The sequence below is a fragment of the Spodoptera frugiperda genome, chromosome 26 (genome assembly GCF_023101765.2).
Source record: "Spodoptera frugiperda isolate SF20-4 chromosome 26, AGI-APGP_CSIRO_Sfru_2.0, whole genome shotgun sequence".
NCBI lineage: Eukaryota > Metazoa > Arthropoda > Insecta > Lepidoptera > Noctuidae > Spodoptera > Spodoptera frugiperda.
Genome location: NC_064237.1, coordinates 5,720,603 through 5,734,594, shown reverse-complemented (window position 1 = coordinate 5,734,594; position 13,992 = coordinate 5,720,603). Strand labels below are relative to the sequence as shown.

The 13,992-nt window shown below is 37.7% G+C and overlaps 4 protein-coding genes across 4 annotated transcripts; 2 read left to right on the top strand and 2 right to left on the bottom strand.

Annotated features, from left to right (window-relative positions):
* Positions 1-358: 358 nt before the first annotated feature.
* Positions 359-2,061, bottom strand: LOC118264820 (cathepsin B-like). Its single transcript, XM_035577477.2, has one exon. The coding sequence runs from the start codon at positions 2,020-2,022 to the stop codon at positions 1,006-1,008; it is 1,017 nt and encodes a 338-aa protein (XP_035433370.2). The 5' UTR covers positions 2,023-2,061; the 3' UTR covers positions 359-1,005.
* A 2,263-nt stretch (positions 2,062-4,324) lies between these two features.
* On the bottom strand, positions 4,325-5,666 carry LOC118264345 (cathepsin B-like). The gene is made up of 3 exons (XM_035576823.2): positions 5,662-5,666; positions 5,077-5,617; positions 4,325-4,951 (listed from the first exon to the last, which is right to left on the bottom strand). The coding sequence occupies exons 1-3, from the start codon at positions 5,664-5,666 to the stop codon at positions 4,463-4,465; spliced, it is 1,035 nt and encodes a 344-aa protein (XP_035432716.2). The 3' UTR covers positions 4,325-4,462.
* Positions 5,667-6,929: 1,263 nt separating this feature from the next.
* LOC118281867 (cathepsin B) lies at positions 6,930-8,342 on the top strand. The gene has a single exon (XM_035602633.2). The coding sequence runs from the start codon at positions 7,238-7,240 to the stop codon at positions 8,252-8,254; it is 1,017 nt and encodes a 338-aa protein (XP_035458526.2). The 5' UTR covers positions 6,930-7,237; the 3' UTR covers positions 8,255-8,342.
* A 3,644-nt stretch (positions 8,343-11,986) lies between these two features.
* LOC118264335 (cathepsin B-like) lies at positions 11,987-13,321 on the top strand. The gene has a single exon (XM_035576812.2). It carries the CDS (start codon positions 12,118-12,120, stop codon positions 13,141-13,143), a length of 1,026 nt encoding a protein of 341 aa, XP_035432705.1. The 5' UTR covers positions 11,987-12,117; the 3' UTR covers positions 13,144-13,321.
* Positions 13,322-13,992: the final 671 nt, after the last annotated feature.

Sequence of the window (13,992 nt, the reverse complement as noted above, 5' to 3'; positions counted from 1 at the left end):
ATAAAATACGGTACTCAGTGCAATAATTGAGAATAAAAAAATTATATGGTACTTTTTTTTAAATTTATTTAATTTAAATTGGTATTTTTAATCAATCCCCGATTCTTCAACAAGCCTTAAATTCCTTACTCCCAATAGGCCGGCAACGCACTTGTAACGCCTCTGGTGTTTCAAGTGACCATGGGCAGCGTCGATTGTTTACCATTGGTGATACGTCTACTCGTTTACCCTATTCCATAAAAAAAAAACATGCATGGAACATCTAGAAAATAGTAGCATTGTAAGGATAATTGCATCTGCTGGGGTCACCAATTTAGGTTTTGTCTGTATGTATGTTCGGAGATAAATAAAAATTCAATTTCCAAGTAATAAATTGTATTGTTCACACAAGGACACAATAGAAGACAGCAATGAAAACAGAAATTATTACATAAAAATCGGATTACATAAAACTTTCGGCCCGGTTCACTATTACACGAAGACTGGTCTCAGTTTTTATTTAAGGAGGGAATGGGAATATGATATAATATTGAACGCACAGCCATGTACATTGTACATGTATTTACAGAGGTGTATACTCGTACGTGAGTGATCTCTCAAAAGCCTTCAATTACGTTGACCACGAGACACTTTTCCTCAAATTAGATCACTTTGGGATTAGAAATACTTCGCTCCGTCTGTTAAAATTTTACTTAGAAGATAGTTCTATATTGGGTCCCTTTCTCTTTTTGGTCTTTATTAATGATTTGCCATTTGTATTTGAAAATCAACCAAGTATGGTACTGTTTGTAGATCTGCATCTGCTGATCTCAATTACATGGGTGTATATGTGTGGGTGTCTCTACAACATTATTGTAATATACATAAATTCTTATTTAAAAGCCGAAACATTCAACCAATTCATTAAAAACCACATAGGGATTACAATATTGTTTTGAAGAATTCAACATCTCAAGTCTTCGCGAATAATTTGTGTTAATACGTAAACCGTACCAATTAATAGACTTATGCGAATAATGGTTCACCAGCTACAACCGCAGATTCTATTTCACAGTGGTCCTCTCCACGCAGTATTTTGAAGAATCCTTTGTTTCCCCAACTAGAGTTCCACGAATTTGCGACAAGCCAGTACTTAACGCCATTTTCTACTCCCCAGCCCAACATCTTGACAGCATGACGGCCAGCGTATGGTGCACCTGTATGTACATAAACTCCTTCTTTGTAATTAAAAAAGTCTTCATAAACCACGAAGGCCACCTCTACAGGCCCATTTTTGAACAGTTCAGCTTTTATACTCTCCTCATTAGAATCTACACTGTAAACTTCTTTACCTCGACGCTTGTCTTTTTCATAATCTGTATTGTAACCAGACTCACAAGTATGAACACAAGATGGAGTAGAAGGAATTTTACCGCACGGCGGCAGTGGCCCATCTACATGATGCTCACAGGACGGTATCGTGTATGGTTTGCACCCTTCACTCGAGTTATAATTCCCTCCAGACACTATACCATAATTCTGCCAATAATTCCAAGCTGCTACAGGGTAACCCCCGTTACAGCCAGAGCCGCAATCGTCACAACAAGTTAAAAGATCCTGAGCAGAGAAATGGAAATGTTGTTTGCCATCAGAATATGTACAGTACCTGTCGGTCATCGCTTCCACAGCACCGAACGCCCAGCAACTGCCGCATGAGCCTTGATCTCTTATTTCATTCAAGGAAGGACAGTTCGGCCATTTGTCCCTCGGGTCAAAGCTCTCTGGGAGACTACTACGAGTCGCTATATCGTCGAGATGGTCCACTTTTTCTAAATTATGGAAATGTTTATCTTCCAAGGCACCGAGCAAATTCTTCAGGTGTGAAATTGGCGTATTCTCCGGGAAGTTTCTGCCGGCTCTCCAGAAGTTTTGCTTGGAATTGATTAAATCAATAAATTCGTCGGACAATGGATGCAATTTCTGGTCGCCGTTGACTGCAACAAGAGCACAAAGTACAACAAATACTGCGCAAAAAGTGGCCATTTTTGACGATAACTCAATTACTGTACCCTCTAAGTTACAGTCAAGAGCTTATATACTCCATGATTATCATACAGCTATTCCATTAATTACAATATAACTTTAACAGCCTTCTTTACATACCAGTAGATAAAAACATATTTAAATCTATATTTTTATCGATATTTTATAATGGCTCAACATTTTTTACGGTTTATGTGTTCTACATAGTAAAAGTATTATTCGTAACGTAAAAGTAACATCCGCATGTTATCATAATCAGTTATTCTCATTAATAAATACTACTATCACATACGTTGCCAGACGAAACTACAAAACAATAACTATTGACTCTGCTCTCAGAAACATCATCATCAATAGCTCGTGAGAGTCCACTGCTGAACTATAGACCTTCTCTACGAAAGAGAGGTTCGCCATAATTTATAGAATAGAATCAGGCGTTACTTTGCGGAGTTGTCGACAGAGCGCAGGAGTTGTCGACTCTGTGGCAACTTCGAGCTGTGGGAGCCGCCGAGTCGACAACTCCTTAATATGCTCCGTGGAGAAGCGAACATATGTCAAATGTTTTGTTACGTGTCGTGGGTTGCACCTCTGCTGCGTGAGCAGTTTTAATTGCGGGCGGCAGGGTGGTGCTGAACAACGTGGTGCCCATTGGAAACGACAATAGCAACAAGAACCTTTATCTAAGGATAAGGAAATGTCCTCGCTAATAAATGAACAATTAAAAACTTTTCAATCAATACTTTTACAAGTTTTGCAATAAATACCGTTGTTAAGGCACTTGGGTGACATTAATACTTTATGAAAAGCCGTCAATATCCGTTTATCTTTTTAACGCTTAGACAATAAAATTCCAATTTGTCGATGACAGAAAAAAACGAGATATTGGAATTTCGAAATTGAAAACCAATTTCGTTAAAAAAGTATATAGCATTGGCACTGCAATGAATAAAAATTTGACAGTATTATTGAATGTTTAGAATCAGAGGGTTTCGTGGCATTCTTTTTTGTCATGTTAATTTCATTCATGGAAGTTTTTGAACAAGTGTAGGAGAGCCATGCTTTGGCACGAATGGGCCGGCTCGACCGGAGTGATACCACGGCCTCACAGAAAACCGACGTGAAACAACGCTTACGTTGTGTTTCGTTGTGTGAGTGAGGTTGCCGGAGGCCCAATCTTCCCAAACCCCGATTCCCCAACAACTATTAAATTCCTAACCCCCAAAAGTTACGCCTCTGGTGTTTAAAGTGTCCATGGGCGGCGGCGATTGCTTACCATCAAGTGATACGTCTGCTCGTTTGCGTAAAAAACTCGTGTTCCTTAAAAAAAAAACATTCATCGAACATCTAGAAAATAGTAGCTTTATAAATATAATTGGATCCGCTGGGGTCTCCAATTTAGGTTTTGTCTGTATGTATGTTCGGAGATAAATAAAAGTTCAATTTCCAAGTAATAAATTGTATTGTTCACACAAGGACACAATAGCAGACACCAATCAACACAGAAATTATTACATAAAATATCCGATTACATAAAAGTTTCGGCCCAGTTCACTGTTACTCGAAGACTGGTCTCAGTTTTTATTTAAGGAGGGAATGGGAATATGATATGATATCGAACACACACAGCCATGTACATTTTACATGCATTTACAGAGGTGTATATGTGAGTGATCTCTCAAAAGCCTTTGATTGTGTTGACCACGAGACACTTTTGATCAAATTAGATCACTTTGGGATTAGGAATACTTCGCTCCATCTGTTAAAATTTTACTTAGAAGATAGACAGCTAAATTAAATCGCTAGGTTCATGTAAAAGGTTCTGTGATGAAAATGGGCGTTCCTCAAGGTTCTATATTGGGTCCCTTTCTGTTTTTGGTCTATATTAATGATTTGCCATTTGTATTTGAAAATCAACCAAGAATGGTACTGTTTGTAGATCTGCATCTGCTGATCGCATTTACATAGGTGTATATGTGTGGGTGTCTCTATAACTTTATTGTAATATACATAAATTCTTACTTAAAAGCCGAAACATGCAACCAATTTATTCAAAACCACATAGGGATTCATAACAAACCAATAACGAATAATTACTTCAGTAATTAATACAGCAGACAGATGTTCATTCCCTATTGGCGAGCGCTTTTCGGTCCCCTTGTTGATTTTAATCAACATCATCGTCTAAACTCAATGAATATTGAATTCGTATTAGATGAGTACGTAACTACTTGTGTGCAATTAAACTTCATTGAACAGTTTTTGCTATTATATTTTGATAGCAAAATATTTATAAAGAAAACAATTTTCAATATATTACACATCTTTTTATTACCATAAAATAGACTCCAGTGATATTATTGCTTTGAAGAATTCAACATCACAAGTCTTCGCAATTAATTTGTGTTAATACTTAAAACGTACTAATTATATAAATATAGACTTATGCGAATAACGGTTCACCAGCTATAACCTGAGATTCTATTCCACAGTGGTTCACTCCACGCAGAATTTTAAAGAATCCTTTGTCTCCCCAATTAGAGTTCCACGAATTTGCGGCAAGCCAGTACTTAACGCCATTTTCCACTCCCCAGCCCAACATCTTGACAGCATGACTGCCAGCGTACGGTGCATCTGTGTATACATAAACTCCTTTTTTATAAGCAAAAAAGTCTTCATAAACTACGAAGGACACCTCTACAGGCCCATTTTTATATAGTTCAGCTTTTATACTCTCCTCGTTAGAATCTACACTGTAAACTCTCTTACCACGACGCTTGTCTTTTTCATAATCTGTATTGTAACCAGACTCACAAGTGCGAACACAAAATGGAGTAGAAGGAGTTTTACCGCACGGCGGCAGTGGCCCATCTACATGATGCTCACAGGACGGTATCGTGTATGGTTTGCACCCTTCACTCGAGTTATAATTTATTTATTTATTTATTTATTTATTTATTTGGACAACCAGTAGCTGTTACATTACAACTTACATCTAAACACTATAATATAATTCCCTAATAATAATAATAATGTAATAATTCCCTAGTTATAATTCCCTCCAGACACTATACCATAATTCTGCCAATAATTCCAAGCTTCTGTAAGGTAACCCCCGTTACAGCCAGCGCCGCAATGTCCACAACAAGTTAAAAGATCCTGAGCAGAGAAATGGAAATGTTGTTTGCCATCAGAATATGTACAGTACCTGTCGGTCATCGCTTCTACAGCAGCTAACGCCCAGCAACTGTCGCATGAGCCTTGATCTCTTATTTCATTCAAGGAAGGACAGTTCGGCCATTTGTCCCTCGGGTCAAAGCTCTCTGGGAGACTACTACGAGTCGCTATATCTTCAAGATGATCCACTTTTTCTAAATTATGGAAATTTTTATCTTTCAAGGCACCAAGCAAATTCTTCAGGTGTGAAATTGGCGTATTCTCCGGGAAGTTTCTGCCGGCTCTCCAGAAGTTTTGCTTGGAATTGATTAAATCAATAAATTCGTCGGACAATGGATGCAATTTCTGGTCGCCGTTGACTGCAACAAGAGCACAAAGTACAACAAATACTGCAGCAAAAAGTGGCCATTTTTGACGAAAACTCAATTACTTTACCCTCTAAGTTACAGTCAAGAGCTTATATACTCCATGATTATCATACAGCTATTCCATTAATTACAATATAACTTTAACAGCCTTCTTTACATACCAGTAGATAAAAACATATTTAAATCTATATTTTTATCGATATTTTATAATGGCTCAAATTTTTTTACGGTTTATGTGTTCTACATATAAAAAGTATTATTCGTAACATCCGCATGTTATCATAATCAGTTATTCTCATTAATAGATACTACTATCACATACGTTGCCAGACGAAACTACAAAACAATAACTATTGACTCTGCTCTTAGAAACATCATCATCAATAGCTCGTGAGAGTCCACTGCTGAACTATAGACCTTCTCTACGAAAGAGAGGTTCGCCATAATTTATAGAATAGAATCAGGCGTTACTTTGCGGAGTTGTCGACAGAGCGCAGGAGTTGTCGACTCTGTGGCAACTTCGAGCTGTGGGAGCCGCCGAGTATATGACAAATGTTTTGTTACGTGTCGTGGGTTGAATTTTGTAATTGAAAACCAATTTCGTTAAAAAAGTAAATGGCATTAGCACTGCAATAAATAAAAAATTACAGTATTATTGAATGTTTAGAATTAGAAGGATTCTTGGTATTATTTAATCTTTTTGTCATGACAATTTTATATATGGAAATTATATAATTACTTCGAGAAACTACTGTTCTACAGAACAATAATAAAAATAACATTGGGTAAATCACATAGAACACTTTTTACGATCGAACATTGGTTGGTAAACACAAACATTTACAAAGACTCACAAAGATCCGTTGAAATCAGTACAACTCACCGCCTACAGTGGTATAGCCGTAAAGACTTTTCAGAAAATTCATTGCTAAGGCAGTACCCGCCTGTTCCGTGTCTCGTGATCGTTCGTGGTCAAAGAAAATACCCTATGGCCATCCTATGCCACTTCATTCTTTAACCTTTGTCATAAAAAAGTCAGGATTCAACATTATAGGGGAAACTGGGATACTTGACGCTTAAGAGGAGACTAGGTACACAAGATTTACAGAATTTCTACGTCCGCTATCTAGTGCTATAAAGAATGGCCAGTATTTTATACTTAGTACTAAAATTGGTAATCGTTGAAAGTTTAATAATCAAAATTAAGACAAAAATGAAATTATGAGTATGAAAGGAATGTTATCAATTTATTCAGAATTTTAAAGAACATAATGAGGCATTGATTGTGTAACCGAGTGTGAACATTGTGGTATAACAGGTACATGGACACGACGGCTGGTCTCGTAATCCGCATCAATCATGCATTGTACGCCAGTTCACTGGTGAAGTTAGACGCAGTTAACATAATTAGCAGTTCTGTAAAGAAGTATAACTATTATAACGAATAAAACAAGGAAAGACGCAAAATTATAACTACACCTCCGAAATAAAAGTTAATGTAATAAAAATAAAAATACTTATAGCCAATTTATCGCGACAATAAACACTACGTTTCCGTTAGCTATTTCAGTTTATAAGTAAACCAGAATCAAGTGATAAATGTGCAACGTTCAATCAAAGTGGTTGCAAATACCAAGTTAAATAACTGATAAGTTAGAAACATCAAGAAAACAATGAGAACCGCATTGTGTTCCACGTTTGTTGTTTTTGTTTTGGCATATACGACAACGCGAGTTACTGCGAATGCGAACCCGCTTTCAGATGAAACCATAAAACGAATTAATTCAGTACAAAAGACTTGGACTGCGGGCAGAAACTTTCCGGCCCAGACATCGATGACGTACATTAATAACCTTGCAGGGACCCTGTACGATGACACCTTACAAGATCTACAAATACTAAAACATCACATTGATGAGATAGATCAGCTGCCAGGTTCCTTCGATCCGAGAGACAGATGGACGAAGTGCAAGTCTTTGAACGAAATCAGAGATCAGGGCGCTTGTGCCAGTTGCTGGGCTTTGGCTGCAGTGGCAGCGATGACTGATCGATACTGTATATTCGCAGAAGAGAAAAAACAGTTTCATTTCTCTGCCGAGGATTTGATTAGCTGTTGCGAAACTTGTGGACTGGGATGTGTTAAAGGACTTCATATTGCGGCTTGGATATACTGGACGAAGCTTGGACTCGTGTCAGGAGGCAACTACAACTCGAGTGAAGGGTGCAAACCTTATAATATACCACCAGGAGAAAATTATGTGACCGAAGAGTTGTCACCTTTAGGCCAAATAGTTGATATTTCGAGCTGTATGACGTTCTGTGACCCCAGCTACAATGTTGTATATCGGGATGATAAACGCTACGGTGATAGAGTCTACCTTATAGAACGGAATGAGATTCAAATAAAACTTGAACTATTTCATAACGGACCCGTAGAGGGTGTGATGGAAGTTTATACAGATTTTCTGAATTATAAGCACGGGGTTTACAATCATACAGAAGGCCAATCAATAGGTCATCATGGCGTTAAAATTATGGGCTGGGGAGAGGAGCATGGCAACAAATATTGGTTGGTAGCAAACTCTTGGGGCAAAGATTGGGGTGATGATGGGTTCTTTAAAATTTTGCGTGGAGTCAACCATTGTGGTATTGAAGGGTCTGTAGTCGCGGGTGAACCACTTATAGTTTAAGTTTGAAAAGTATTACAATTATAACTTTTAATAACACTACAGACTTAAATGCAGTATCCTAGAGATACTAAAGGTATGCTAAGTCCTGTCCAAGACTTATAATATTCATTTTTAAAAGTCTCATAATGAAGACCGTCAATTATTATACGGTACTTAAAATATACACAATGTATGTTCCTATGTGCTTTTAAATAAAAATCTATAACAATCTTGAGTCTTTTATATGTATATTGTACCTTTTCGAGCAACGTTAGGTACATACTTAACGCTTTAGAGATCTCAAAAATGCAAGGTGCAGTGAGAATAGGAAAATTGAATTGAAACGAGGGGCGGACGAGTTCTAAAATTTTATTACAACAAAGAGTGTGTGATACGAGTATGAGCACGTTGAAACTGTTTTCTCATATGACTTGAGCTAGGTCTGTTATACGTATCTATATGTAATGCTAAATTCTTCTTACCTATACGGAGCATAGCATCTTTAATACGTTTGGTATGACTACTCGTATCAATTTCATATTTTGAATGTTTTTAAAAAATGATAAGATTTTAGAAGTATAATTAAAAGATTATTTTGTGTCTTGAAATTACAACAGCTTTTCCGCCAACTATAAAATGGAAGATAACTTTTTATAACATAAAATGACCGTGAGATAAAGGAAACAATGCCGGGTTGTCAACGTGAACACTAAAAATTTAGGATTATCACCGAAACGAAGTGAAGAGATAAAATTTGAGGCACTTGTGATCGCCCTTTTACGAACGGTTAAAAGTATATTTCTGAGCCTGGGTCTTATTAGCCCCATAATCGGAGATGTTATCGATTTCATGGCTACGGGAGAAGTAAAAAGGCCTTAGGGTAATTATGTGCTATTGTTTAAATTGTCATGAAGCTCTAAATTAAATTCTGATCAAAACAAAATACGGTCTAGGCTACACACTTGTGTAATAGTGCTTTTCCACTAGAAATGTGCTATGCTACGTTGCTGTGGATGCGTTTGGCTTCCACCATATTCATTGGTACACATAGCTTAGCACTGGTAGAATCGGAGTCAGGTAAGCTGTGTTTTTATATGAAAAGATGCGTGCTATGGATGGCTTCGGATACATCGATACATACACGAGCTGCTTATCTTCCTTGCTCCTCGAATAACTGCATAGCTTCGTATCAGTGGAAACAGTCATCTCTGATTGCTAACCAAACCCTACACATAACAAAACCATAAACGTTAGTAACATAAATACACATGTAAGAGATAGTCTTCACTTAGTCTCTACCAAGATAAGCTACCGATCTACAATATCACAGCACTCTTATAGAATATTTAAAAGCCCGTCCGGAGTATCAAGCCCTTATTTATCGAAGGTCGATAGTGAAAAAGTACAGGAATGGCACAGGTGTTTAAACGCTCAGTAGCTATATCGCTGACGATCAATTTGCAAAATTAATCAACGTCACTCAGGCAGACTGTATCAATTTAGGTTCACTTTTTTGTTTATTACTTTTTGTCCATTGACTGCCAATCAGAGACACAGACTGTCCATCGGTTGCTTTTGCTGCACGGTTGACTTGAGTAAACAGCTGTTGTACACTGTGCTGTTTTCTTCCTTAAGGAAAAGTAATCAATTTTTCTGATCATTTATTATCATCAGTAATCAGTAGCATGGTTTCCCGGATCTGGTGTTGTCTATTTCGGGAAATTAAAGCAGGTAATAAAAGTAAAATCAGGGTAATTTTCCACCAGTGATGTTCTATGCTACGTTGCTATGGATGCGTTTGGTTTCCACCAATCATATTCATTGGTGCAAATAGGTTAGCACTGATGGAAACGGACTCAGCTAAGTTGCGTTTTTTTTGTATGGAAAGATGCAAAAAAGAGTCTCTGGTGGAAAAGCAGCCTCAGTCTTGTGTCATAAAAACACCAATAACATTTTTGGGTGTCGATAAAATGTCACAAATTACTTTCTAATACGAGACAAGCACAGCGTCTTTAGCTTCCATCATATTCATGAAACCATACAAGTACTCCTGATCTTTTCCAGAATCTACCAATATCTTCGCGGAGTAATTTACATCATGTTACAGTATTAATTACCATGTCTCGTTCAGTAATTAATGGTCATTTGTCAGTCTTCAGCTAATACTATTTACAGGGCATACAACACTCGTTAGCTTTCCATTTAACAATAGATTAAATTAATCAGTCTTCCAGCTTAGACTGATTAGTATCAGGGATTAATTGGTACTTAGTAGTGTTTGTTTATTCGATAACGACCTAACAAGATACTTTGGCAATTTAATTAACTTAACATTATGGGTTTCTGGTGTTATTTTTTGATCGGGTAAAATTAGTCAAGGTCGTGTAAAATCTATTTCTACACTTTTACATCTACACTAATATATATAACTGAAGAGTTTGTTTGTTTGAACACGTTAATCTCTGGAACTACTGGTCCGATTTAAATAATTATTTTGTGTTGGATAGTGCATTCACCGAGGAAGGTCACGCTACAGGTAATAAGGATGGCTCATAGCGGGTAAAACCATGCAGAAGTAGCTAGTCCGTTATTTTAATTATAATTATGGCGTAACACTTCAATTATATTAAGTTCTGAGTACATATAAAACTAGGTGACCAGTCAAATTATTCAAAAATGACAACTATAGTGTTCACCTCAATATTATTGAATTGAACAAACAATACTTACTCATTCTTTGAATTGATACTAGTGATTCATTCCGACGCATGTTCGCCATTGTGTACGGACAGTCATACAATATCAAAACTAGGCTATACTAATATTATATCTCTGTCTCTTTCTCTCACTTCGATTCCTTACAAAATAAAAGAAGCTCTTTCTGTTCTATCTGTAAGGTAAATGAGGATTTTCGGTTTGTTTATCAAGCAATTATTAAAAAAAAACTGTTTTCCACATTAGGGGTTTCTCCTGTGTCGTACAGGCATCGTAAAGGCACCTCTTTACAAATATACAAGTTCACATAAACATGACACCCAGACCCGAAACAACAATTTGTGGATCACACAAAGAGTTGCTCTGTGCTAGAATCAAATCCGCGACACGTTGCACAGCAGCCAGTTGCCCATTCTTTTCCCAATAAGTTTTTGATCGTTCATAAATTACATTGAATTGACAGCATTATAGCAATAATAAGGAAAGTCCGCTAGAATTTACTAAATAAATTATTGCTATGGCTTCTTATCAGCATCCAATGTGGTACCAATTTAATTAACTACAGTGTGCTACAGTTATGAAGTTTATACCTATATTCCGCCGACTTGTTATGATATCCATAACGTTGACAATATTGTATTACTTATTAGATAGTTAGTTATATTTAAAACTAGGATAATTGTCTTGCCACAGCTTAAATTTATCTCTTCAAGTGCTAAACCAATTTTACAACAAGTAAGTTAGCCCATAACAGTATGTTCATGAAGTTTAATTTACAACACATTCTAGGCCCCTATGAAAGGTCCCCGAACCATCCTGATAACCCTGACATAGGAGCAAACACTCGCGCGCTCGGATCCCCAATTAATTACTTCCGACCGATACAAAACAAATGTTTACTAATGCTTGTAAAGCGTTCGCCCATAATATTTGTTTGTCTCGTGTTATCTCTGGGTATACATGTATTGTTAACCTTCGACACGGCCGGTCAAGCGCTGTCTCGCCCCTGTTGACCGCGTCGTGAGCTGCGATGCAATTACACGGCGTGCGAGCACGGGTATCAACTACACCCACCGCGGCCGGCCGCCGCTCAGTCGTCGCGCCACATTCGCTCCGTATACACATCCATTAATCGCTCGGCTGTGAAAAAGAAAATAAAGAAGTGAATAATGGTCGCTTCGCGTGCAACGTTTGTTGCGCTCGTGTGCGCACTCGCGCTCGCCTCCGCCAATGTGGAAGATCTGCAGAATCCACTCACCGACGAGTTCATCAATCTCATCAATTCGAAACAAAACTCTTGGAAAGCTGGCAGAAACTTCCCGGTGAACACACCGCTCACACATATTAAGAAATTAACTGGCGTGTTAGTTGACACCCACTTGTCAAAACTTCCCAAAGCTGAACATGATATGGACTTGATTGCGAGTCTTCCAGAGAACTTCGATCCACGAGACAAATGGCCAAACTGTCCCACACTAAATGAGGTGAGGGACCAAGGATCTTGCGGCAGCTGCTGGGCGTTTGGCGCTGTGGAGGCAATGACCGACCGGTATTGTACATACTCGAATGGAACCAAACATTTCCACTTCTCGGCAGAAGATCTTCTGAGCTGTTGCCCAGTATGTGGTCTCGGATGCAATGGAGGTATGCCGACGTTAGCTTGGGAGTACTGGAAGCATTTCGGTCTCGTGTCAGGAGGCAGCTACAACTCAAGTCAAGGCTGCAGACCGTACGAGATCCCTCCCTGCGAACATCATGTGCCCGGCAACAGGGTGCCTTGCAACGGTGACTCCAAAACACCAAAGTGTCACAAGACTTGCGAGGCGAGCTACAATGTGGACTACCACAAGGACAAGCGCTACGGCAAGCACGTGTACTCCGTGTCAAGCAAGGAGGATCACATCAAGGCTGAGCTGTTTAAGAACGGGCCCGTCGAAGGTGCGTTTACAGTGTACTCGGACTTGTTGAATTACAAAAACGGTGTTTACAAACACACGGTCGGCAACGCTCTCGGTGGACACGCCATTAAGATTTTAGGTTGGGGAGTGGAGAACGGTAACAAATATTGGTTGATTGCGAATTCATGGAACAGCGATTGGGGTGACAATGGGTTCTTTAAAATTCTGCGAGGTGAGGACCATTGTGGCATCGAGAGCTCTATTGTAGCCGGTGAGCCACTCCTTGTTGATGTTTAGTGAGTAATTTAGACAATTTGTTATTGTCTTATGTGTAAATAGCTGCAGTCTTATTTACTGCCTACAGTACCAAATATGTTTATAAATAGTTTATTATTATGAATAGTAGCAACGATATGAATTCTAAAACAAATTTATATTTTGTATAAAAAAATAAAGTGATTGATTTATAAATTAATTGTTATTTGTCTTATTTTCCTGATAGTGAGTAAACATAATTATGATAATTGACGTCTGCCTGAGTATAAGAAAATAAATGCTTATGTGTATGTGTTAGTAATTAGCGGAAAATAACGTTGTCAGAGCATTATCAGTGTTTTTACAAACAATTTAGAGTTCAAAGTTCATTAGCTCAATACGCCATTCATTGTGGACAATGACATTGTTAGTTATTTCAATTAGTTAACTTATGATAGAAAAGTACACTTTAAATAAAAGAAAACAGTGTAATTAGACCACTGAACATATTATAATACATAGAAGAGAAACAGTATGACGTGTTTTCGACATTCGATTCGAATTTTAGATACTTACCTAATGTTGGTACTTAAATTAAATTGTTTGAATTTCTATAATTATTCAATGGGTATTATCTATGTCATAGTTATTTTCAGGTAAAAGGTCTTATGATATTTTCTTATTTTTATATGTAGTCTTCCTCTTTTTCATTTCCGGTACTACTTCTTGAGCTTGAACCCTATACCCCCTCCCTTGCCTCATATGGTAGGTACCTATCTACACCTATGTAAATTTATAACCACCACCAACCACCAACTGCATAGATAACTTTGTAATCCCATATATTTATATGGGATTACAAAGTTATTGATGCAGTTGGTGTATTTGGAA